General features: G+C 42.3%; 1 protein-coding gene across 2 annotated transcripts in view; it reads left to right on the top strand.

The window, feature by feature from the left end:
* Positions 1-26,844, top strand: part of med13a (mediator complex subunit 13a) — a 149,793-nt gene that overhangs the window by 66,231 nt on the left and 56,718 nt on the right. For both annotated transcript variants that reach the window (XM_078422084.1, XM_078422083.1), the window contains exons 5-10: positions 4,949-5,094; positions 8,829-9,026; positions 11,499-11,702; positions 12,276-12,435; positions 16,913-17,017; positions 18,805-19,500. In XM_078422084.1, the coding sequence (XP_078278210.1) occupies positions 4,949-5,094; positions 8,829-9,026; positions 11,499-11,702; positions 12,276-12,435; positions 16,913-17,017; positions 18,805-19,500 (1,509 nt within the window). The remainder of the gene's footprint in view (positions 1-4,948; positions 5,095-8,828; positions 9,027-11,498; positions 11,703-12,275; positions 12,436-16,912; positions 17,018-18,804; positions 19,501-26,844) is intronic.

Genomic DNA, 26,844 nt, shown 5'->3' with positions numbered 1-26,844 from the left:
CTTATAAACCTCCTATAGACCCTCTCCAAAGCCAGTGCATCCCTCCTCAGATATGGGGCCCAAAACTGCTTGTGATACTCCAAATGTGGTCTGACCAGTGCCTTATAAAGCCTCAGTCCGGTGTTCTGCAGCTGCGGCTCACCGGCAGTCTCTCTGTCTTTTTTTTTGTTTTTTGTCTATTGTCATCATTTAATGTACGTTTTGTTCTATTTTTAACTTTGTGTATGTGGGGGGGGGGTGGGGGAAACCTTTTTTCTAATCTCCTCCTCAACGGAGATGCGACCTTTACCGTGTCGTGTCTCCGTTCGCGCTACGGCCTAACATCGTGGAGTCGGCGGCCTCCAACTGGGATCGACCTTGAAGACTCCGGTCGCAGGGCCTGGACTTACCATCTCGGAGGCTACGGCAGGTCCCTGGCTGGCGGCCGGCTTTCGGGAGCTCCAGCCGTAGCAGCTTCGACCGCCCCGGAGCGCGAGGTACGATCGACCCGCCCGCAGGACCTTCATCGCCCTGCGTGGCCTGGCCGCGGCACTTTCCATCGCCCAGTGGGGGCTCAGGACCTTCATCGGCCTGCTCGGCTCGGCCCTGGGACTTTCCATCGGTGGGGGCTTCAAAAAGTTGGGAGCCTCGATCACCTCGTGGCACCACGGGAGAAGGATGAGGAGGAGATAAGACTTTTCTTTGCCTTCCATCACAGTGAGGGTGTGCCTGGAGCAATCACTGTGATGGCTGTTTGTGTTATAAATTGTATCTATGTGTCCTGTGCTTTGTGTTGTATACTGCCGGACCCTGACGTGAGAGGACGCTGGCGCTGTTTATTCACCGCTTCTCCGTTAGGATAGTTTGTCTGTTTGTTTTTATGTTATGATTGTTTTTGTAAAGAGCTTTGAGCTTCTGGTAAGGCGCTATATAAAATAAATGCTTATTATTATTATTATTATTATTATTATTATATTCTAGTTCCCTCAAAGTGACTGCTAACATTGCATTTGGCTTCCTTACTACCGATTCAACTTGCAAATGAACCTTTTGGGAAGCCTGCACCAGCATTCCCAAATCCCTTTCCACCTCTGATTTTTTAAATCCTCCCCTCATTTAGAAAATAGTTTATGCCTTTATTCCTACTACCAAAGAGAATGGCTGCACACCTCGTGACACTGCCATTTCCATCGGCCATTTCTTTGCCCACTCTCCCAACCTGTCCAAGTCCTTCTGCAGACTCCCTGCTTCCTCTACACTTTCTTAGACAATGCTGCCCTCCCCTCCCCTATTCCAAGAATTGATTAGTGAGCCTTCTCTGCAGACCTGCCTATTGCAAGTATATTCCTTCTTGCGTAGCAAAACCGGACCTGTACAGAGTATTCCAGATATGATCTCACCAGATCTGTATATACTTTCAGCAATATATACCTACTGTTGTACTCAAACTGTTTTGCAATAAATGCTAATATGCCATTTCCACCCCGATTGGTTGAGAATTTAGCACGTTAATATTCAGTAATTCACATCCAAGAAACCTAGGTCTCACTGAACACCAACGTTTAAAAATTTTTGTCATGTAAAAAAATACTCTGCCTTTCTACTTTTTCTACCATCTGTTTTATACACTTCAGCTTTTGTGAAGATAAGTCACAGTACTGTTCTGGATTTATTAAAATGGAGTGCACTGTTCAGTTAGTTTTCTGCAGCAATGCCAATGTGGTCCAGATTGTTTTATATTCAAGATGTTGTCTTTTAAAAAAAATCTATTACCACAAGCCACCCTTTACCTGAAATCCTTTCTGCGTATTTAAAATTTTGATCACTTTTTTCCCCCTGTGATTTTTTTTTCTCCTCATTGGACTGAGTCAGCAGATTAATGGAACTTGTTTGTAGTTCATTTTATATTGAAGTATTGATAATATGTTCTGACAGCCTATGCTGTTAAATTGCGAGGGACTCGATTATCAGTAAGAGCTAGAAACCCTTCTGTGTGTTGTCTGTCGCCTTTTTGTCTGTCTGACTTTTATCTGGACTGATGGCATTATGGCAGCTAGCTAGGTGCTTGCAGATAAAATATGATTCCAGACATTGATTGTGTTGTTGTATTTCTTATATTCGGATAGAATATTAGTCTCATTTATGCTTTGTATCCAATTACTGATTGGGGTGTGGAGGTGTTGGAATAGACCTCATCAATTAATATATTTTGAGGGGTCATGTATATTTGAGCAAATCTTTCTCTTTAGTTACATTTGACATTCCAACATTTTGAGTAATTTTGATTATATGAATTTGGTTGCCATTACTTTAATGGGCTTTATCTAATAGCAAAAATGTGTTTAAAATTTCATTTGTGTTATCATTTTTTACTTTAATCATGAAACGCATATCTGATTTGATAACCACAATTGGCAGCACTGAAGTGTAATTTGTCTTAAATTCTCTTATTAGGAAGTAGGAATTCTACATTTGCTGCAATTATGTGAACAATAATAGCAATCATAAATCCCTAACTCTCAATACTGTAATGGAATTTAATGATGTTCCAAGGTTTTCCTCTAATGGTATACTAAATAAAATATGTCTCGGAGTAATGTAATGAGTACAGGATTGCTGGCCATACTTTTCGGCTTCAAGCCAGCAGCAGCCCCTGCAGTTGTGAGGAACTGTTAATGAGTGCTACCTGTGTTCTGCTGATTCTCTGTTTTGAGCATTCTGTTGCCATCTGGTTAGGGTGTTTTTTAAAGGGGAAAAAAAGCCTAACCACATTACGTTATATTTTCTCATTGTGGACTCGCTGTGGTGCCTGGAGGCTATCTCGAATATGCCAGCGAAGCAGTAGCACTAATGTTTTAACCATCCTGACTATTTGCCAGTTCATTATTGAGGCTTAAAATCCCAACTGGTAAATTTTTAAGAGCATTCACACTATTAGTGGTAGCACATTGGTTACTGTATGTGAGTTGTGCCCCTTTGCTTTCAAGAGTAGAGTAAAACAAGTTAACTCATCTCCAAACTCCTGGACACAGGAGTCAGCGCACACCTGCCACTGGACCCTCGACTCTCTGACCCACTAACCACAATCAGTGAGGATAGGTGATAACACCTCGACTACGATAATTCTCAACACTGGTGTCCAGCAAGGATGCATCTCAGTCCCCAATTGTACACCCTATACACTGATGATTGTGAGGCCAAATTCAGATCTAACTCCATCTATAGGTCTGCAGATGACACCACTGTGCTGGGCCGGATCACGAACAATTACATGACAGCACAGAAAGAAAGATCGTGAACTTAGTAACATGGTGTCAGGACAACAGCCTCTCACTCATTGTCAGCAAGAGGAAGGGGCTAGTTATCGACTTGGAGTCATTGAGTCAGACAGCACAGAAATAGCTCTTCAGGCCAACTTGCCCATTACGACCATGGTGCCCCATTTACGCTGCTCCCACCTGCCTAAGTTTGGTCAATATCTCTCTAAAACTTTCCTATCCATTTACCTGTTCAAATGTCTTATAGCACCTGCCTCAACTACTTCCTCTGGCAGCTCACTCCATATACCCACCACCCTCTACTGTATGAAAAAGTCGCTCCTCAGGTTCCTACTAAATTTTTACTCTCTGACCTTAAATTTTATCCTCTGGTTCTTGATTCTCCTACTCTGGGTAAAAGACTTGAATGCAGAAAGCATATGGAGTACATGCCCCAACAGCATTAATGATGCCTAAGTGGAAGTGGTTAAGAGATTCAAGTTTCTTGGCATCAATATTACCAATAATCTATCGTGGACCAACCATATTAAGGCAATAGCCAAGAAGGCACACCGATGCCTCTATTTCCTCAGGAGACAGAGGAAATTCGGCATGCCACCAATGACTCTTACAAATTTCTTCAGGTGTACCATAGAAAGCATACTGTCAGGTAGGATCACAGCTTGTTTGCATCACAGCTCTACTCAAGACCGCAAGGCATTGCAGAGAGTTGTGAATGTAGCCCAGTCCATCAAACAAACCAGATTCACCACCATGTAGGCTTTATGCTGCTTCGGGAAAGTAGCCAACATAATCAAAGACCTTTTTATTCACAAAATGCTGGAGTAACTCAGCAGGTCAGGCAGCATCTCGCGAGAGAAGGAATGGGTGACGTTTCGGGTCGAGACCCTTCTTCAGACTTCAGTCAGAAGAAGGGTCTCGACCCGAAACGTCACCCATTCCTTCTCTCCCGAGATGCTGCCTGACCTGCTGAGTTACTCCAACATTTTGTGAATAAATCGATTTGTACCAGCATCTGCAGTTATTTTCTTATAATCAAAAACCTTTCCCATCTCGGCCATTCCTCCTTCTCCCAACTCCTATCAGGCACAAGATACAGAAGCTTGAAAGCTTGCACCATCAGATGCAGGAATATCATCTTCCCATCTGTTATCAGACTTTTGAACCGTCCTTCCATAAGCTACAGTCCCGATTCCTCTCTACCTCATTGTGAACATTGGACTTTGCCTTTGAAACTAGTGTGCTATAATGCTGAGAACCATATTCTCCTATGTTTATTTTCCTTTGCACTACTTATTGTTTTTGAGTTTGGCTTCAATGTATTATCTGATTTAATTGGATAGTGTGCAAAACAAAGCTTTTCACTGTACCTTGGTACATGTGACAATAAGCAAGCAAAGCTAAAACTGACCTGGTCCCATTTTACCAAAAGTCTCTTATTTAAAAAAAACACAAGGAGGGAACAATGTTGAATCTCACCTTGGTCAATACCTGAAATTTACACAAGCGGTAGAAAGAGGCCTGGAGCTGCCGGCAGGAGGTGAGCAACAATGGGTCACTTTCTATAATTAATAGTGTTTAAATGTTATGTGGAAATCTGAATATAGACGAGACTTATTCTTTTTGGTTACTATATTTGATATTGTTGAATTAGTTCAGAGTTAACTGTTGTCTTTATTTCCCTTTTCTAGTGAGCACTTGTCCTGTTCCTTCATGTTTTTCTTGCATGGGGATAGTAAAGTCTGTACCAGTGTTGAAATAAACCAGCACCAACCAGTATACCGTCTGAGTGAAGAGCATGTTACTGCTGCCCAAGGATCCTCCAATCCCTTCCAAGGTAGGAAAAGCATGCTTCTAGCAGAATTTGAAGGAGTGGTTCTTGTATATTTGGGGATAATAGAAAAGAAACAATACTTGGCTGGGTCAAATGTTACTGAATGAAGATGCCAAATCCATTGCCAAACGATGTAGGCAAGGAGATTGCAGTCTTTCTAATCTCACATAGAGTTTGACAAACGTTCCGCTTCTTCCTGATGTGAATGATCTTGATTTGAAAGCACCTTTGTGTAGACAATAGGTGCAGGAGATAGGCCATTCGGTCCTTCGAGCCAACACCACCATTCAATGGGATCATGGCTGATCATTCTCAATCAGTATCCTGTTCCTGCCTTCTCCCCATACCCCCGACTCTGCTATCCTTAAGAGCTTTATCTAGCTCTCTCTTGAATGCATTTAGAGAATGGCCTCCACTGCCTTCTGAGGCAGAGAATTCCACAGGTTTACAACTCTCTGACTGAAAAAGTTTTTCCTCATCTCCGTTCTAAATGGCCTCCCCCTTATTCTTAAACTGTGGCCCCTGGTTCTGGACTCCCCCAACATTGGGAACATGTTTCCTGCCTCTAACGTGTCTAACCCCTTAATAATCTTATGTTTCGATAAGATCCCCTCTCATCCTTCTAAATTCCAGTGTATACAAGCCTAGTCGCTCTAGTCTTTCAACATATGACAGTCCCACCATTCGGGGAATTAACCTAGTAAACCTACGCTGCATGCCCTCAATAGCAAGAATATCCTTCCTCAAATTTGGAGACCAAAACTGCACACCGTACTCCAGGTGCAGTCTCACTAGGGCCCTGTACAACTGCAGAAGGACCTCTTTGCTCCTATACTCAACTCCTCTTGTTATGAAGGCCAACATTCCATTGGCTTTCTTCACTGCCTGTTGTACCTGCATGCTTCCTTTCAGTGACTGATGCACCAGGACACCCAGATCTCTTTGTATGTCCCCTTTTCCTAACTTGATACCATTCGGATAATAATCTGCCTTCCTATTCTTACCACCAAAGTGGATAACCTCACACTTATCCACATTAAACTGCATCTGCCATGCATCCGCCCACTCACACAACCTGTCCAAGTCACCCTGCACCTCATAGCATCTTCCTCACTGTTCACACTACCACCCAGCTTTGTATCATCTGCAAATTTGCTAATGGTACTTTTAATCCCTTCATCCAAGTCATTAATGTATATTGTAAATAGCTGCGGTCTCAGCACCGAGCCTTGCGGCATCCCACTAGTCACTGCCTGCCATTCTGAAAGGGACCCATTTATCCACACTCTTTGCTTTCTGTCTGCCAACCAATTTTCTATCCATGCCAGGACCCTACCCCCAATACCATGTGCTCTAATTTTGCCCACTATTCTCCTATGTGGGACCTTGTCGAAGGCTTTCTGAAAGTCGAGGTACACCATATCCACCGGCTCTCCCCTGTCAATTTTCCTAGTTACATCCTCAAGAAATTCCAGAAGATTAGTCAAGCATTATTTCCCCTTCGTAATGCTGACTTGGAACAATCCTGTTACTGCTATCCAAATGCTCTGCAATTTCGTCTTTTATAATTGACTCCAGCATCTTCCCCACCACTGATGTCAGACTAACTGGTCTATGATTTTCCGTTTTCTCTCTCCCTCCTTTCTTAAAAAGTGGGATAACATCAGCTACCCTCCAATCCACAGGAACTGATCCTGAATCTATAGAATATTGGAAAATGATCACCAATGCGTCCACGATTTCTAGAGCCACCACAAGTACCCTGGGATGCAGACCATCAGGCCCTGGGGGTTTATCAGCCTTCAGTCCCATCAGTCTACCCAACACCATTTCCTGCCTAATGTGAATTTCCTTCAGTTCCTCCATCACCCTAGGATCTCTGGCCACTAGAACATCTGGGAGATTGTTTGTATCTTCCTTAGTGAAGACAGATCCAAAGTACCGGTTCAACTCATCTGCCATTTCCCTTGTTCCCCATAATAAATTCCCCTGCTTCTGTCTTCAAGGGACCCACATTTGCCTTGACTATTTTTTTTTCCTCTTCACATACCTAAAAAAGCTTTTACTATCCTCCTTTATATTATTGGCTAGCATACCCTCGTACCTTATCTTTTCTCCCCCTATTGCCTTTTTAGTTAACTTCTGTTGCTCTTTAAAAGAGCCCAATCCTCTGGCTTCCCACTCTTCTTTGCTATGTTATACTTCTCTTTTATTTTTATGCTATCCTTGACTTCCCTTGTCAACCTCTTACTCCCCTTAGTAAGGGGCCTCTTACTCCCCTTAGAATCTTTCCTCCTCTTTGGGATAAATTGATCCTGCAACTTCTGCATTATTCCCAGGGATATCTGCCATTGCTGTTCCACCGTCTTCCCTGCGAGGGCCTTCTTCCAGTCAAATCTGGCCAGCTCCTGCCTCATGCCTCTGTAATCCCCTTTGCTATACTGACACTTCCGATTTTCCCTTCTCCCTCTCAATTTGTAGAGTAAAACGTATCATATTATGATCACTGCCTCCTAATGGCTCTTTTACCTTGAGTCCCCTTATCAGATCAGGTTCATTACCCAACACTAAATCCAGAATTGCCTTCTCCCTGGTAGGCTCCAGTTCAAGCTGTTCTAAGAATCCATCTTGGAGGCACTCCACAAACTCTCTTTCCTGGGGTCCATTACCAACCTGATTTTCCCAGTCTACCTGCATGTTGAAATCTCCCATAACCACCGTAACATTACATCTGCGACATGCCAATTTTAGCTCTTGATTCAACTTGCACCCTATGTCGAGGCTACTGTTTGGGGGCCTGTCGATAACTCCCATTAGGGTATTTTTAGTGTAGTCTTGGTAGTGATGGGCTCCATGAACAAGTAGTAAGGAAATTAATCTTAAGGTTGTCAGTGAAGAAAATGTGTATTAAAAAAACACATTTCTTTTAAGTGAATCAAAAGTTAACTTGTGTCTTTGGTTGCTCTCATGGCCCTGTATTATGATGTACTTGAATATTTAACCACTATTCCACAAAAAGTGCTTTTTTTGTTTGAGTTACTTGCTGATAGATATCACTCTAAGTATGCATGAAAATATAATTAAAAGTATGCATGAGAGGTTTTTCCAAACAATTTACACTCTTAATTGGCATAAAGTTGTCAATCTGACTCCCAGAGAACTGAGATATAAATTTCCTTGTTCATTTTGCAAAATATCCTGTGCTTTATTTGGTTGATTGGGAAATGCAGCGTGGAAACAGGCCCTTCGGCACGCTGAGTCCACACCGGCCATCGAGTCCCTGTTTGCACTAGTTCTATGTTATCCCACTTCCTTATTCACTCCCTACACATTGGGGGAAATTTACCTAGAGGTGACTTAGAGGCCAATTAACCTACAAACCCGCATGACTTTGGATGTGGGAGGAATCCAGCCCACCTGGAGGAAACCCACCCAGTCACAGAGAGAAAGTGCAAACTCCACACTGAGAGCACCTGAGGTCAGGATCCAACCATTGTCTGTGGTGTTGAGGCAGCAGCTCTACCAGAAGATACTATTTAAAAACTACTTTTTTTAATGATCTTTTGGTCTTTTGCACTAATGTAATTTTGTTAATTTTGATTCATATTCTTCCCCTCTTGCTGAGCCTCAACACATTCCACAGAGATTACTTTTATTTAATGATGGATATTTACAATCCATTGGTTGAGTTTTAATCATAGCTAACTTGTATTGTCAACATATTTTGAATCTTCCAGTGATCCTCAGCCCCTTTGGATTAAATGGTACACTGACAGGTCAGTCATTCAAGCTGTCTGATCCTCCCACTCTTAAACTGATAGAAGAATGGAAGCAATTCTATCCAATCAAGACGGGTTCAAAGGAAGCTACGGATGACAAACAGGAGGAGCTAGATTGGGATGATGACTCAATAGCAGCTGTAGAAGTCATTGTCGGTAAGTGGAAATGAAAATATTGAGGCAGTTTTAAGGTTTTAATTCAACTTTTTGTAAATTGTTGGTAAAAAAAAGTGGCGAAGAGTTAAAATGTAAATACAAACATTAAAAAAACAGTAACTGCACAATAACTGAAAACTAAAATAATGCAAATGCTGGAAGTCTGAAATATAAATAGAAAATGTTTGAGATTTGCAAGTCATGAGCTAATAAAGGGGTCAGGAAGCCAAGAGCTAATCAAGGGGTCATCAATCTAAAATGTTAACTCTTTTTCCCTCACCACAGATGCTGCCGGACCTGCTCATTTTTTTTTGTGTAATTTAAGTTTCTATTTCTCTTGCTAGTGAAAATCTTTTAAAGTTGTGTAACTTATACCAATGATTCTCACCAGTGTAATATCATCAGGCAAAACCTAACAATTGATTGGTAACATAAAAAGCTGGAGTAACTCAGCAGGACAGGCAGCATCTCTGGAGAGAAGGAATGGGTGATGTTTCGGGGCAAGACCCTTCTCCAGACGTCTTTCTTTCAAAAATCTGTTTTTCTTTATCTTGAGAAATTTCTCAGCTGTTAGACGAAGTATAGAAGGAAGAAGTTAGTTGACAACAGAGACTATTGATTTTGTTCTATGATATATATGACAATAAAGTTATTTTTTATTGATTGATCTGGTTTTAAAGTTATTGGGAAGTGCATCTTAGAAATGAATTGTCTGGTATTGATATGTATTGTGATTATTTTGTTTAAATGGTTTGAGCTTTGCTGTTGACTCTAACTGGAGGTGACATGAAGCAATAATTACACTTTTTTTGGTGATTGGTTTATGAATATTGCAAGAATAAGTGGCCTATAGAGGTGATGAAAGCCTAAGTTTATTTCCTTGAAATCCACTTGTGCATTATACATTGCATAAGGCAATAAAAAGATTTAATAAAAGAGAAGTTAGAGACATAAGAAAACATTTGACTAAATAGTATATTTTCATTTATCCAGTGACTGATGCCAATGGAGGAAATTGTGTAATTATTAAATCAACTTGTTTAACGTGCATTCAATTTGATTTTATCTGTTATATCCATCAGATATCATAGGGGCATGTAGCCAAAGCCATAGGTCGTGACTACACCTGGCTATAATATTGTAGATCTGTACTTCACAAGTAGGCTTGACAGACTCTATGTATGGAGGATATCTTTCCCATCTGAGGAGACTATGATTAGAGGGGTCAATTTGAGAATAAAGAATAGCGCTTCAAGAATGAGATGAGAAAAAAAAATTTATGCAGAAGGAGGTGAACATTTGGAATTTCTAATCCAGAGGGCTGTGGGGATTCGTGCTCTTTTGAAAAAGAGATTGATGGGCAGAGAAGGAATCGAGAAAAAGGATGGTGCTGAGGTTACGAATGATGGAGCAGGCTCAAAGGGTGGCTGGCTAGCGACTGTTTTTCCACACAGGAGGTTGCTGAACTGGGTTAGAGCAAATAGTATTACGCAATATATCAGTTTGCAATGAGAGCTGATTAACAGACAGAAAACAGAAAACAGAGAGAGAATGAATGGAATGCTAACTCTGGGTAGCAGCATGTCCCTAATGGGGTACCAAGAGATCAACTCTTAGCAGTCCATATCAAAACATATATAACTCATATATACTATATAACATATATAACCCCCCCTCTCCTCCCCCTCTCTCCTCCCCCTCTCTCCTCCCCCTCTCTCCTCCCCCTCTCTCCTCCCCCTCTCTCCTCCCCCTCTCTCCTCCCCCTCTCTCCTCCCCCTCTCTCCTCCCCCTCTCTCCTCCCCCTCTCTCCTCCCCCTCTCTCCTCCCCCTCTCTCCTCCCCCTCTCTCCTCCCCCTCTCTCCTCCCCCTCTCTCCTCCCCCTCTCTCCTCCCCCTCTCTCCTCCCCCTCTCTCCTCCCCCTCTCTCCTCCCCCTCTCTCCTCCCCCTCTCTCCTCCCCCTCTCTCCTCCCCCTCTCTCCTCCCCCTCCCTCCTCCCCCTCCCTCCTCCCCCTCCCTCCTCCCCCTCCCTCCTCCCCCTCCCTCCTCCCCCTCCCTCCTCCCCCTCCCTCCTCCCCCTCCCTCCTCCCCCTCCCTCCTCCCCCTCCCTCCTCCCCCTCCCTCCTCCCCCTCCCTCCTCCCCCTCCCTCCTCCCCCTCCCTCCTCCCCCTCCCTCCTCCCCCTCCCTCCTCCCCCTCCCTCCTCCCCCTCCCTCCTCCCCCTCCCTCCTCCCCCTCTCTCCTCCCCCTCTCTCCTCCCCCTCTCTCCTCCCCCTCTCTCTTCTCCCCCCCCTCTCTTCTCCCCCCCCCTCTCTTCTCCCCCCCTCTCTCCCTCCTCTTGATTGCTGCACTTCAGCCTTCAAGAATAATAAGGAATCCACAATAAGTGCTTATCCTTCCAGGAATGCTCATGTGCCATGAATTAATTAAAAACAGACTGCGCTTTTTGTTAACGTGCACTCTATTCTATTTGCAGCTGGTGTGCGGATGGTGTATCCAGCTTGCTTTGTCCTGGTGCCTCAGCCTGATGTTGCGCCAACTGTTCTGAGCAACTCCACTGGATCTTCGCATTGCACAGCTACATTTCCAAGTGCCCACCAAGTGCCTGCCCCAATGAGGGATCCTGCTATTTCCTCTGTGACATTGACTCCACCCACATCACCTGAAGAGACTGAAACAGGTAATTAGGAGAGATTTATTGATGATACATTACCATTTTTAGAAATAGAGATAAACTAATTTCATAATTTTATTTGAAAAGACATACTGAGCTGAATTAAGGTTTTTTTTGGCCTTTATTGTTGCTTCAGTTTTTTTGAAGTGTTGAGATGTAGTTTTTTGTAATTTTCTGTGACTCTCAAAAGGAGGCAATTTGATAATAAAACATAGAAAATAGGTGTAGGAGTAGGCCATTCGGCCCTTCGATCGAGCACCTCCATTCAATATGATCATGGCTGATCATCCAAAATCAGTACCCTGTTCCTGCTTTCTCCCCATATCCCTTGATTGTTAGCCCTATGAGCTAAATCTAACTCTCTCTTGAGTACATCTCTCTATGCCCTTTAAGAGTTGTCTAATTTAGTACTAAACCTCAACTCTCTATCCATAGTTTTACAAATTAGCCCAATAAATACACTGATTACCTTTTTTAAATGTTATCCGTACAATCCCCTTTGAGATACTCATCCTTGTTTCATGGTCTTTTGCCAATTAAATTATACGAATTGTTAATTACACATTTTCTCTCTTCTAGCTGAAATTCAATCCACCCAGAAATGGACAAAACTTACTTCTGTACCAGAGGGATTTAATATGGAAAATTCTGGGCATGGTGGGAAAATCCCAAGAAAATTAGCCAATCAGGTGGTAGAAAATGTGTGGCAGGAGTGTAATCTCAACAGAACGCAGAAAAAGTGAGTACTTCATTAAACCGGCCTGCATTGTTTTGGCCCCCTCCATCCCTTTACAGCCCTATGATTCTTTGATTAAATCAGCACAAACAGCTTTACCGCATGGCCCACAGTGTTCCTGCAAAGTAAAGTTAGCCTATCCTTGGCTGCCTTCAAGTCTGATGCTCTTTACTTTTGAACGACAATGTTCTTGCCTGCATATTTCTACTCCATAAGATAGTCTCACCTAAATTAAAGTCCTATAGCAGTCAAACTATTTTAATTTTAGAAGCCTGGCAGGATGTACGGCACAGTGGCGCAGCGGTGCAGTTGCTGCCTTGCAGCACCAGAGACTCTGGTTCAATCCTGACTATGGCTGGTGTCTGTATATAGTTTGTATGTTCCTCATGTGGCCACATGGGTTTTCTCCGGATGCTCCCATTTCCTCCTATATTCCAAAGACATGCAGGTTTGTAGGTTAATTGGCTCTGTAAATTGTCCTCTGTGTATAGGATAGAACTAGTGTCTGGGTGATCGCTGGTCGGCGCAGACTTGGTGGGCCTGTTTAGATGCTGTGTCTCCAAGCTAAACTAATGTTGTCATGTTTCCACCCACTGTTACAACCTTGTAGTTAGTTTAACTTGGTGAAGAGGGAACATCTCAAACTACCTTTTGCTTGCGTTAAAGATTGCTTTGCGATAGTCTCACCATTTTGTTTTCACAAAATATATAAAAACTTTTGCTTTCCTGCATAACCATTTCACTGGCACATGGTTTTTATGCTTGTCTTCATTTTGCAGATTTGACACTTCCTCCAGTTTCACAAATGTTATGACACAAATTAGATAAGTTACTTTAACACTGGCAGGGATTCATAAATCCCAGCTGCCTATACCTGACCCATGCCTCCTTCATTTCCTGAGCAGAGATTCAGATTCTTTCATCATCCAGGATTCTTCAATCCTAACTGACTCCCAACTTCACTCTACCAGGAACATGCATACCATGAGCTCTCACTGACACACTTTTAAAAGCCTCCCACTTTTCCGATGTCCCTTTGCCCACAAAGATCGTAATCCAATCAACTTTGGAGGTTCTCTGTCCAATATGATCAACCAATTGCCTTGCCTTGCCCCAATTTTGAACTTTAGCTTGTGGACCAGCCCTGCCCTTAACTACTTTAAAGCTAATAGAACTGCTTTCGGTGGTACCAAAAGGCTCACTGACACTTCAGTTACTTACAGTGCCCTGTTTGGGACAAACATTTATTTATTTGCCTCTGTACTCCACAATTTGAGATTTTTAATAGGAAAAATCACATGTGGTTAAAGTGCACATTGTCATATTTTATTAAAGGCCATTTTTATACATTTTGGTTTCACCATGTAGAAATGACATCTGTGTTTATACATAGTCCCCACAATTCAGTGCACCATAACATTTGGGACACATGGCTTCACAGGCCTTTGTAATTGCTCAGGTGTGTTTACTTGCCTCCTTAATGCAGGTATAAGAGAGCACTCAGCATCTAGCCTTTCCTCCAGTCTTTCCATCACCTTTGGAAACTTTTATTGCTGTTTATTAGCATGAGGACCAAAGTTGTGCCAATGAAAGTCAAAGAAGCCATAATGAGACTGAGAAACAAGAATAAAACTGCTAGAGACATCAGCCAAACAGGCTTACCAAAATCAACTGTTTGGAACATTATTTAGAAGAAAGAGAGCACTGATGAGCTTGCGAATAGCAAAGGGACTGGCAGACCAAGGAAGACCTCCAAACTGATGACAGAATTCTCTCTATAATAAAGAAAAATCCCCAAACAACTGTCCGACAGATCAAAAACACTCTTCAGGAGTCGGGTGTGGATTTGTCAATGACCACTGTCTGCAGAAGACTTCATGAACAGAAATACAGAGGCTACACTGCAAGATGCAAACCACTGGTTGGACGCAAAAATATGATGGGCAGGTTACATTTTGCCAAGAAGTACTTAAAAGAGCAACCACAGTTCTGGAAAAAGGTCTTGTGCACAGATGAGACGAAGATTAACATATCAGAGTGATGGCAAGAGCAAAGTATGGAGGAGAGAAGGAACTGCTCAAGATGCAAAGTATACCACCTCATCTGTGAAGCACTGTTGTGGGGGTGTTATGGCCTGGGCTTATCTTCATTGATGATACAACTGCTGATGGTAGTGCATTATAAATTCTGAAGTGTACAGACACATCCTATCTGCTCAAGTTCAAACAAATGCCTCAAAACTCATTGACCGGCAGTTCATTCTACAGCAAGACAATGATCCCAAACATACTGCTAAAGCAACAAAGGAGTTTTTCAAAGCTAAGAAATGGTCAATTCTTGATGGCCAAGTCAATTATGCAATCTGAAACCACTTGAGCATGCCTTTAATATGCTGAAGAGAAAACTGAAGGGGACTAGCCCCCAAAACAAGCATAAGCTAAAGATGGCTGCAATACAGGTCTGGCAGAGCATCACCAGAGAAGACACCCAGCAACTGGTGATGTTGATGAATCGCAGACTTCATGCAGTCATTGCATGCAAAGGATATGCAACAAAATACTAAACATGACTATCATATCATATCATATATCATATATATACAGCCGGAAACAGGCCTTTTCGGCCCTCCAAGTCCGTACCGCCCAGCGATCCCCGCACATTAACACATTGCTGTGTCCCAAACATTATGGTGCCCTGAAAAGGGACAATGTATAAACACTGCTGTAATTTCTACATGGTGAAACCAAAATGTATAAAAATGGCCTTTATTAAAATCTGACAATGTGCACTTTAACCACATGTGATTTTTTCTATTACAAATGTCAAATTGTGGCGTACAGAGGCAAATAAATAAATGATGGGTCTTTGTCCAAAACATTATGGAGGGCACTGTACTCTGTTCAATTCCCTGAAAGTACACCAAGCTTTGTCCTCTCCCTGTTCGGGTCTTCTATATCTTGCCTGAGGAAGCTTTCCTGAACACACTTGACATATTCCACCCTGTCTAAGCCCTTGGCACTATGCCAGATCCAGTCGAAATTGGGAAAGTTAAAAGCCTCTACTATGACAACTGGCTCCAGTACAAGCTGCTCTAGGAATCCATCTCGGAGGCAATCCACAAACTCCCTTTCTTGGGGACCAGGCTGTTTTTCCCAGTCTACCTGCATGTTGAAATCTCCCATAACCACCGTAGCATTACCTTTGCGACATGCCAATTTTAACTCTTGATTCAACTTGCACCCTATATCCAGGCTACTGTTTGGGGACCTGTAGATAACTCCCATTAGGGTCTTTTTTCCCTTACAATCCCTCAGTTCTGTCCATACTGATTCTACATCTCCTGATTCTATGTCACCCTTTGCAAGGGACTGAATATCATTCCTTACCAATAGCGCGACCCCACCTCCTCTGCCCACCTGTCTGTCTTTTCGATAGGTCGTATACCCCTGAATATTCAGCTCCCAGCCCTGGTCTGCTTGCAACCATGTCTCTGTAATTCCAACAACACCATACTTGCCAATATCTTACTGAGCCTCAAGCTCATCCACTTTATTTTTTATACTTCGCGCATTCAAATACAATACTTTAACCTCGGTATTCACCTCCCCTCTCACTATTGTCCCTGACCTTACTCTCTTATCCCTTCTCGAACTTTCCTTCCCATTAATTCGGGAGTCTTTTGCAACTTTTCCTGTAATCACTTCCCCTTTAACTCCATCTTTATATTCCCTATTTGTCAACCCCTACCCCCCATTATTTAGTTTGAACCCATACGTGTAGCACTAGCAAACCCTGCCGGAGCGCTGGTCCCTCTCCTGTTAAGGTGTAACCCGTCCCTTTTGTACAGGTCAGCCCTACCCCAGAAGAGATCCAAATGGTCTATAAAATCTTAATCCCTGCTCCCTGCACCAGCCTCTCAGCCATACATTCATATCCCCTATCTCCCTGTTCCTGCCCTCACCAGCACGAGGTACAGGAAGCAGTCCAGAGATAACCACCCTGGAAGACCTGCTCTTCAGTCTTCATCCTTACTCCTTAAACTCGCGATGCAGAACCTCCTTCCGCTTCCTCCCGACGTCGTTCGTGCCCACGTGCACAACTACTTCTGGCTGTTCACCTTCCCTCTTTTGACACCACTTTCTACAACGTCCTTTATTTCTGAAATTACTGTAGTTTTATATTTGGTATTATTCACTTGCTCTAGACTTATTTTTAAACATAATTTCCGGCATTCCATAACTCCATTCATAGAATCAAATTACAGGGCGTGAATTTGGTAGATCAAAGAAAATGAAGGGAATTTATAAATTAGAAGCTAAGGACAATAGACTAGTTCTTCTATGAATTAAGCAGGAAAAATTACTATGGTATAACCCTGCATATAGGCTGGGAGCTGCTCATTGTGGTAGTCTGACATTATTTTGGGTAAAATCTTCAGTACTAAAATTGATCAAAACCAAACTTATTTGATCACTTTTAGGCGAAAATTTTCCACTGTGAATGATTGTGAAGAAGATACACCAGACAAAGAAACATCCTGGGATTTTGTTGAAGCCATGCATAGAGTGAATTGCAACTGTTCAAGGTACAGGAATATTACTTAATACTTGAATGTTTAAAAAAAGATAGGAAAAAAATATTATGTACCAATATTACTAATACTTTCTAGAATGTAATTTATATGTTTTAAAAAGTAGTTCAAGCTGTCAGAAGATGTGTATAAAAAAAAAATAACATAATAGACATGCATAGCTTATCAGCTAAGAGCAAAGTTATCCAGCATGCTGAATAGCATTCTTCAGATGGAAGTTTCTGATATTGCAAATATTTGTAAGGGTGCTATTTGTTGAGAGTATCTCCTGTATTTTATTGTAACCAGTTAATCCTGGTGCTGCACAAAACTACTTTTCAACATGTAAAGAGACCGTAATAGTTGTTGTTTTGGATTAGAGTGGCTGCTAAATTGAGTTGATACTTATTTAGCATCTCTGAATTTTCCCAGTAATTGGCCAGTACTGCTCTTGAACATAGCTGAATTTGGATCATCTCAACAGAATGTCAAGCCGATCATTTTTAAATGAAACTTTCAGTGACAACTTTTGGATATGTAATTACTCTCATTAATGTTGGCAAAGAGGTGAAAGCTGAGGTTGAGAATTGTGAAACTGCCATGACACTGAAAGGAAGCCTATAGTGGAAAACTAAAAAGGTCAAAAATGTGTTGAATAATAATTTGACCATTACTGTAAGATGGTTTCTCCATTTATTTTAACGCATAAGGGATATTGTTCCGTTTCAGGTCCAAATAATATAAGTCTCTTTTTTGTGTAAAACGTAAAAAATCTAATCTGCATCTTTTTTTGAAACTAGACAAAATCAAGTACAACTTTCCAATTCAGATGGTGTCAGTTTGTTTTATTGGAGGTTTAGTATAACTCTTTTGATTTTACACCCTATATATAATGCCAACAACTCTATAAACAATAGGTCCCACCATTTCTAAAGATTTGTGTGTATACCTCTTTTGGTAACATCATTTTAAGATTTGAACTGTTTATTCAAACTGCCTTTTGTCGTTCTTCCTACCAAAATGTATTAATTCACAATTACTCCATGAAATTTCATTTTCCTCACGTGTCTGTCACTAGTTTGTTACACAAGCATGTTAATTTATTCCTTGTTCTATGCTACATTTCCATAATTCATATTGTCTGCAAACTTTGAAAAGACAATGGTTTTAGTTATGGCCCCTGGTTACAATTATTTCCTACCCACAAATTTTGATCCATAGAAAATAAAATGAGTGATATGGTTTTTAGAGATGAAATTTTGCAGTGTTATACCCAATATGCATTTATACACAAAGAAAATCATTTTTCTATTGACTCATGATTCTCCTGTGATTTTACTGTAGACTAGTAAGGGCAGGGTTGAGAACTTGGATATGTAAAATGTCAGATGATTAGCAGAGTCTAGAATGAGCTGGTTTCTCGACTGTTGAGGCTGGTCCTGGAAAAGTTGAATTTGAGATGAAGTACTTGAGTATATGGATGACGTATTTCAGTAGCAGATGTTTTGAAGAAGGAATGATGTGGGGAAAACCAGGTGGTGTAGACAATAAAAATTATCTAACTTTTATGCGTGGGTATATCATTAGATAACGGTAAGTAGGTCTTCATTTCTGACTTTTTGTAATATAATCGAATCTGTTTTTAACACGAAACACTGCCTTCATTTTCTCGATTAGTAACTCCCCCCCCTCCCCCGTTTGAATGATTTATCTTTGTTTGAATGGTTTAGCTTTAGTCACCTTGATGTGAACATAACTACTATTTTAAAATATATATTTTGTCCTTATAAATATTATTTCAGGCATAAAAACAAAAGAGGCACTGGTATGCAAGGACAGTCTCAACCTCCAGGCCCTCAACTGACAGCAGCACTCAAGCACAAAATAAATGACAAGCAAGAAAAAGGGGATAAACAACAGAAGCGACCACTAACTCCATTCCATCATCGTAATTCAACATGTGATGATGTTTCAATGGAACAGGACTCAGGAAATCACAGACTTGGAATCAGGCCGCAAGACAGTCGAGGAAGGTATCCAAATGCAAGGCCTAGTGACCATAGCTCAACAAAATCCTCTCAGTTACACATGCGAGAGATGGCAAATTCACCACCACCACCACCACTCAGTCCTCATCCGTGTGAGAGGGGTGAGGATGTTGGAGATGCATTTAAAAATCCATTGACGCCTCACAGTCAATCATTCTGCCAGATGCCCGCACCAGATCCACTACTTCCAACCAAAGCTGTTGAGGATCGGATGGATACACTTCCCACTCAGGCTTTCCCATTAGGTTTTCCTGAAGTGATGGAGCCTACAACCTACAGCAACAGTGCGATTCATTTGGACGATGAAGGCTCTGCTGTCACGTGGAAGTGTTATCGACTGCCCTGTCATGCGGAAAATGATTTTGCAACACCACAGCTGCCATTAGATAAATACAGGGAGGAGTACGCTGCAGCAAATAACTCAGAACATGCATTTCAATCTGCCTCTGAGTAAGTATTGCAGTTGCAGTTTCTATAGTAAATAGTTGAAACATACAGATTAAAACATTCTAAATATTATCCATCTTATACTGAGTTAACTGAATACATTTACGAAACAGTTGGACAAGTACATAGATAGGACAGCTTTGGAGGGATAAGCTCCAAATACAGGCAGGTGGGACTATAGATGAGACATGTTGGTGTGGGCAAGTTGACCCAAAGGACCTGTTTCCACACTGTACGACTCTATGAATGTTTTTTCATTGGTACAGAGGAGTTCACAGTAATTTTATTGCCAGAATAATTTGATATTCTCTAGAGTCCAGTAATAACTAGTTTCCTGAGCAACATGAGCTAGCCATTATTTTTTAAACAGCAGCACAGTTGCATTTGATGTATTTTCTTTAAAAGATTCCAGATCTTTAAAGTAATTAATATCAAACTATCACAGTTGATTAGTTCAGTTATATAATGACTACACTTAAACTGCTTATTTGACTAATTATTGTCAGTGTTTTATTGGAATGAAAAGTTTTGCTTGTGATGTCCTTTTTTTGTTTTACTAATTTCCATTATTCATAGCAGAAACCCGACCAAGAGGAAGGAGATTGAACTTTATTGCCTTCCATCACAGTGAGGAATGTGGAATCCACTGTGATGGATGTTTATGTTAACTTTTATGTGGTTGTATGTCTTGTTGCTTTTCACTTAGTGTGGCTGTACGGTAACTCAAATTTCATTGTACCTTAATTGGTACGTGACAATAAACTGACCTTGAAATGAAGTAAATTGAAAACTAATTTTTTGAAAAGGTTTTGTTTGTTGAGAGTTGGAATTTTCAGTAAACGCCCATATTATTATCCACAAGTATCAGATTCTCTTATTTCCAATAAGACCACCTCACCCATCCTCTGACTGTGGTGACATGACTACTGTAATGTTTTTGTACAGTCTGCCCAGAACAACTATTAATTTTGATATTTTGAAGCTGGAAAATTTTGAAATTAGGTGTGAACTGATCAGCGCAAGCTTTATAATATTGGATGTATTTTTGTCAAATGGAACAGTGAATTCTGTTCAATAAATTTTGATCAGAACCATTTGTGGAACAGAGTACATGGAATTGTCTTTACTCCACACAGCCATTGTTCACACTCTACTGAAGTATGCCATTATGCCACTGGTCTCATACCATGACTGTTCTTCATATCTATTGCCAAAATTATTTATTTTTTATCGTGTAATGTGTGAGTTCTTTGTGGAATACACAGCTGTGACAGGGTTTAAGTTTCGGTTTTCCTCATCTATCAGCACTTTCCTTCTCCCTTGTGCTTATCTGAAAGACATCAAAATAATTTGCCACAGCTATTCTCTGTGGCAAGATGGGCATTTTCACCGTTTTATGGATGAAAATGTGCTTTGAATTCCCTTTTTGATTTCAGTGTCTATTTAGCATTGAAGACCTCCAGCAAAACATGCTTTTGCTTCATGTACTCTTGTCCAAAGTTTCCATATCTTTAAGAGGGTCTTCAATCATTGCGCAGCTTGCTTCTCTTTTTGCTGATTCCTTTCAGCTCCTGGGGGTGATATCCCGTCCCTGTTTGAGGGGTGTCCCTACTGGATAGCAGCAGAAGGATCCTAGACTGTGGTCCTCGTCCACATAGCCTTCCCGTTGGTTGCATGAAACTTCAAAGTATCCCACATCGTGTATTCCTGCAGTCTGGAATAGACCAGTCAGAATATTCGCTGGCAGACATCTTGCTGTGCTGGGAGACCATGTTTTGGGCAGACCGACAAACATGCTTCACTGAATTGATGGTCTTCCAGCAACAAAATATGGGAGACCATCCTCTTTCTGCTGATCCTATCACTCATAGTGATACTGTGTAGAAACAGGCCCACACCGCCCAACATGTCTCAGCTACACTAGTCCCACCTGCCTGCGCTTGGTCCATATCCCTCCAAAGTTGTCCTATCCATGAACCCGTCTAACTGTTTCTTAAACGTTGGGGTAGTCCCAGCCTCAACTACATCCTCTGGTAACTTGATCCATACACCCACCACCCTTTGTGTGGAAAAAGTTATCCCTCAGATTCCTATTAAATCTTTTCCCCTTCACTGTGAACCTATGTCCTCTGGTCCTCGATTCCCCTACTCTGGGCAAGAGACTCTGTGCATCTATCTGATCTATTCCTCTCATGATCTTATACACCTCTATAAGATCACCCCTCATCCTCCTGCGTTCCAAATAATAGAGACCCAGCCTACTCAACCTCTCCCTATAGCTCAGTCCCTCTAGTCCTGGCAACATCCTTGTAAATCATCTCTGAACCCTTTCAAGCTTGACAATATCTTTCCTATAAAATGGTGCCCAGAATTGAACACAACACTCTAAATACAACTGCAACATGACCTCCCAACTTCTATACAATACTCTGACTGATGAAGGCCAATGTACCAAAAGCCTTTCTGACCACCTTATCTAACTGCGACTCAACCTTCAAGGAACCATGCACCTCCACTCCTAGATCCCTCAGTTCTACAACACTCCCCAGAGGCTTACCATTCAATGTGTAGGGTCCTGCCCTTGTTAGACATCCCAAAATGCAACATCTCACACTTTTCTATATTAAATTCCATCAACTATCCCTCAGCCCACCTGGCCAATCGATCCAGATCCTGCTGCAATCTTTCACAACTATCTTCACTATCTGCAAAACCACCCACTTTTGTATCATCAGCAAACTTGCTAATCTTGCCCTGTATGTTCTTATCCAAATCATTAATGTAGATGACAAACAGTAACGGGCCCAGCACTGAACCCTGAGGCTCACCACTGGTCACAGGCCTCCGGTCCGATAAGCAACCTTCCACCATCACCCTCTGCTTCCTTCCATGAAGCCAATTTTCTATCCGTTCAACTATCTCCTTGGATCCCATGCGATCTAACCTTCTAGAGCAGCCTACCATGCAAAACCTTGTCCAATGCCTTATCCATGTATACAACATCTACAGCTCTGCCCTCATCGACCTTTTTGGTCACGTCTACAAAAAACTCAAATCAGATTTGTGGGACATGACCTCCCACGTACAGAACCATGCTGACTATCCCTAATCAGCCCTTGCCCATCCAAATGCCCCAGAAACTCTCCAAGTACAGATCTTGCTTTCCAAGTAACTTTCCAAGTACAGATGTTAAGCTGCTTGCTGAATTCCATTTTCACCCTGCTACTAAATGTGCTTATGGGCCAGAACCTCAGCAAGTATTCAAAGTATTTTGGGCAAATGGAGCAAAGTCTGCAAAGTTTTATTTTTGTCAACTTTGGGTGATGTGCAAGGCTTATGATATTGAAATTATTTTAGTTTGTTAAGATCAGAACTCCGATGTTGTTGAGAATCACATATCTTATCTATTATATAGTTGTTTGATATAATCAAAATTAGTGTACCCTTTTGCTGAAGGGATCTGCAACCCTCTCTGTAGGTGTCCTAAAATCTTTTAGCTACTTTAAGCATATCTGACATGGCTGTAAGTTATTTTATACAACTCTTAATTATAAGAATTATAATCTTAATTATAAGATTATATAAAGTCCTCCCATTTCTGAGATGTGCACAGCAAGTGATTTTATTTTTACCTTTAGAAATAAAGGTAATATCCTTAGAAAGATCCTCACTTGTTTGATAGAACAAGCCACAATATCCTACCAGACTGGAACCATTACGCAGTCTCAGCCAATTGTTGTCTTACCACGGAAAGGGTAAACAAACACAATTATTTGACATACTGTAACTTCCAGGAACCAAAATTAAAGACTGATTTTCATGTGTTAGATTTGGAGTTTGAATTTTAAAATCTATTGTGTGGAGTGATTTTAAATAATTATATTGAAAAAAAAATCTTCATTTTTGGGGAGAACATTGCTTATTATGACTTCAGATAGACACAAAAAGCTGGAGTAACTCAGCGGGACAGGCAGCATCTCTGGAGAGAAGGAATGGGTGATATTTCGGGTCGAGGCCCTTCAGACTGGTTAGGGATAAGGGAAATGAGAGATATAGACGGTGATGTGGAGATATAAAGAACAATGAATGAAAGATATGCAAAAAAGTAACGATGATAAAGGAAACGGACCATCGTTAGCTGTTTGTAGGGTGAAAATGAGAAGCTAGTGCGACTTGGGTGGGGGAGGGATAGAGAGAGAGGGAATGCTGGGGCTACCTGACGTGAGAGAAATCAATATTCATACCACTGAGCTGTAAGCTGCCCAAGCGAAATATAAGATGCTGTTCCTCCAACTTGCATTTAGCTTCAATCTGACAATGGAGGAGACTTAGGACATAAAGGTCTGTGTGAGGATGGGAAGGAAGATTAAAGTGTCCAGCAACCGGAAGATCAGGTAGGTTTAGGCGGGTTGAGTGAAGTTGCTCCGCGAGACGATCGCCCAGTCTGCGTTTGGTCTCGTCGATGTATAAGAGTTCACATCTTGAACCACGGATACAGTAGATGAGGTTGGAGGAGGTGCAAGTGAACCTCTGTCTAACCTGAAATGACTGACGGGGTCCCTGGACAGAGTCGAGGGAGAAGGTAGAGCGACAGGTGTTGCATCTTCTGCAGTTGCAGGGGAAGGTACCTGGGGAGGGGGTGGTTTGGGTGGGAAGGGATAAGTTAACCAGGGAGTTGCGGAGGGAACGGTCTCTGCGGAAGGTGAAAAGCGGTGGAGATGGGAAAATGTGGCTAGTGATGGGATCCCGTTAGAGGTGGCGGAAATTTCCGAGGATTATGTATTTGTGTGCGACGGCTAATGGGCGGAAGGTAGGGACTAGGGGGACTCTGTCTCCGTTGCGACTGGGGGGGGGTTGGTAGCAAGGGCGGAGCTGCGGGGTACCGAGGAGACACGAGTGAGGGCCTCATCTATGATGGGAGAGGGAAACCCCTGTTCCTTAATGAATGAGGACATCTCAGATGACCTAGTGTAGAACACTTCACCTTGGGCGCAGATGCAGCGTAGATGGAGGAATTGGGAGGAGGGGGATAGAGTCTTTGCAAGAAGCAGGGTGGGAAGAAGTGTAGTCCAGATAGTTGTGGGAGTCAGTGGGTTTGTAATAGACGTCAGTTTATCGTCTATTTCCTGTGATGGAGACTGTGAGATCAAGAAAGGGGAGGGAGGTGTCGGAGATGGTGCAAGTAAATTTAAGTGCAGGGTGAAAATTGGCGGTGAAGTTGATGAAGTCCATACGTTCTGCATGGGTGCAGGAGGAGCACCGATACAGTCATCAATGTAACGGAGATAGATTCGGTATAGAGCCAGTGTCTGTCTGGAACAGGGATTGTTCAACATGCCCTGCAAAGAGGCAGGCATAGAGGGGGCCCATGCGGGTGGCTGTACCTTGGACTTGGAGGAAGTGGGAGGAGTCAAAGGAGAAGTTGGTGAGGGTGAGGACCAGCTCCGCTAGGTGGAGTGTTAGTAGAGGGAAATTGGATGGTTCTGTAGTCGAGGAAGAAACAAAGAGCTTTAAGGCCTTCCTGGTGGGGGATGGAAGTGTAGAGTGACTGAACGTCCATAGTAAAGATGAGGGAATGGGGGTTCGGAAAGCAGAAATCATTAAAAAGATGTAGGGCATTTGAGGTATTTTGTACATAGGTTGTGAGAGATTGGACCAGGGGGGATAGGATGGAGTCGAGGTACGTGGAAATCATTTCCGTGGGCTGGTGCAGGCAGAAACAATAGTTCTGCCAGGGCAGTTGTGTTTGTGGATTTTGGAGAGAAGGTAAAACCGGGCTGTGCGGGGCTGGGAAACGATAAGGTTGGAGGCTGAGAAAGGCAGACAGCCAGAAAGATGAAATCAGAAATGTTGTGTCAGATTAAGGCCTGGTGTTCACCTGTGGGATCATGGTCCAAGGATAATTAGGAGGAGGTGTCAGAGTTGTCGCCTGGCCTCAGCCCGGTCGAGGTCAGCACGCCAGACAACCCCGGCACCTCCCTTGTTGGCGGGTTTGATTCTAATGTCAAAGTTGCTGCAGAGTGAGCGGAGTGCTGTACGTTCAGACTTCAACCCTTGAATACCATGCACCATACCCTCGGGGTGCAGAGGGTGCCTGGTCGGGCTGACCTCGGGGCTTCTGAATATGTTGGCAAGAAATCCAATTTTTCTTCGATGTGTCTGTCTTTGCACGTTCTACAAAATGGAGCACTAAATAAAACAGCTCTCAACAGGGTCATTATAACATCGCATAAACAGAGATGCGACCCTGATGTTATTTTTAACTCGCATATTGCAAACTCGCTTGTAAGTCTACGCTTTTCTACAATGTTTCCATACCTTTCTAATGAGAATTATAAAATTAGATACCCATGCACAGGTTTATTGTGTAAGCCTCGCAACACAATCTCTACTGTAACAGCATCAATGATCATCCAGGCCAAGACAGAAAACAACAGAGTTTTTTCAATCATGAGAGAACCAAGTAATGACCTATTCAACAAAATGAAGTTTACCCACTGTCTCAGCACATGAAATGACACTCGATATCTTTTGAGCAAAGTGCAAATGTTGGAGCAACTCAGCGGGCCAGGCAGCATCTGTTGAACAAAATGGTTAGACAACGTTTCGGGTTTAGGACTGGACTGGAGGGGAGATAGCTGGTAGAAAGAGATGAGGGGAAGGGCGGAACATGGATGGTGGAGCCAGAAAAGCAGGTGTTCATTGGCAGATGAGGTAGAGAAAGTTGGAGATGGTCTCATAAGTGGAGAAAATGCAGGGCTGCAAATAAGTGGAACCTGATAAAGGAAAGGGAAATGTAGAACCAGAGGGAGGAATGGTGGGTAAATGGGAAGAGGAGGTAAGGGAGGATTGGAATAGACAATAAACAATCCCTTGACTCTGCTATCTTTAAGAGCTCTATCTAACTCTCTCTTGAAAGCTGCCTCAGAATGCAGTGGAGGCCAATTCCCTGGATTCAAGTTAGATAAAGCTCTTAATGATAGCGGAGTCAAGGGATATGGGGAGAAGGCAGGAACGGGGTACTGATTGTGGATAATCAGCCATGATCACGGTGAATGGCAGTGCTGGCTCGAAGGGCCGAATGGCCTACTCCTGCACCTATGGTCTATTGAAAGCATGCAGAAAATTGGCCTCCACTGCCCTCTGAGGCAGAGAATTCCACAGATTCACAACTCTCTGGGTGAAAAGGTTTTTCCTCATCTCCGTTCTGAATGGCCTACCCCATATTCTTAATCTGTGGCCCCTGGTTCTGGACTCCCCCAACATTGGGGAAATGTTTCCTGCCTCTTGCGTGTCCAATCCTTTAATAATCTTATGTTTCAATAAGATCCCCTCTTATCCTTATTA

The sequence above is a fragment of the Rhinoraja longicauda genome, chromosome 26, assembly GCF_053455715.1.
Source record: "Rhinoraja longicauda isolate Sanriku21f chromosome 26, sRhiLon1.1, whole genome shotgun sequence".
Classification (NCBI taxonomy): Eukaryota; Metazoa; Chordata; class Chondrichthyes; order Rajiformes; family Arhynchobatidae; genus Rhinoraja; species Rhinoraja longicauda.
This window is presented reverse-complemented; position numbering and strand designations above follow the sequence as displayed.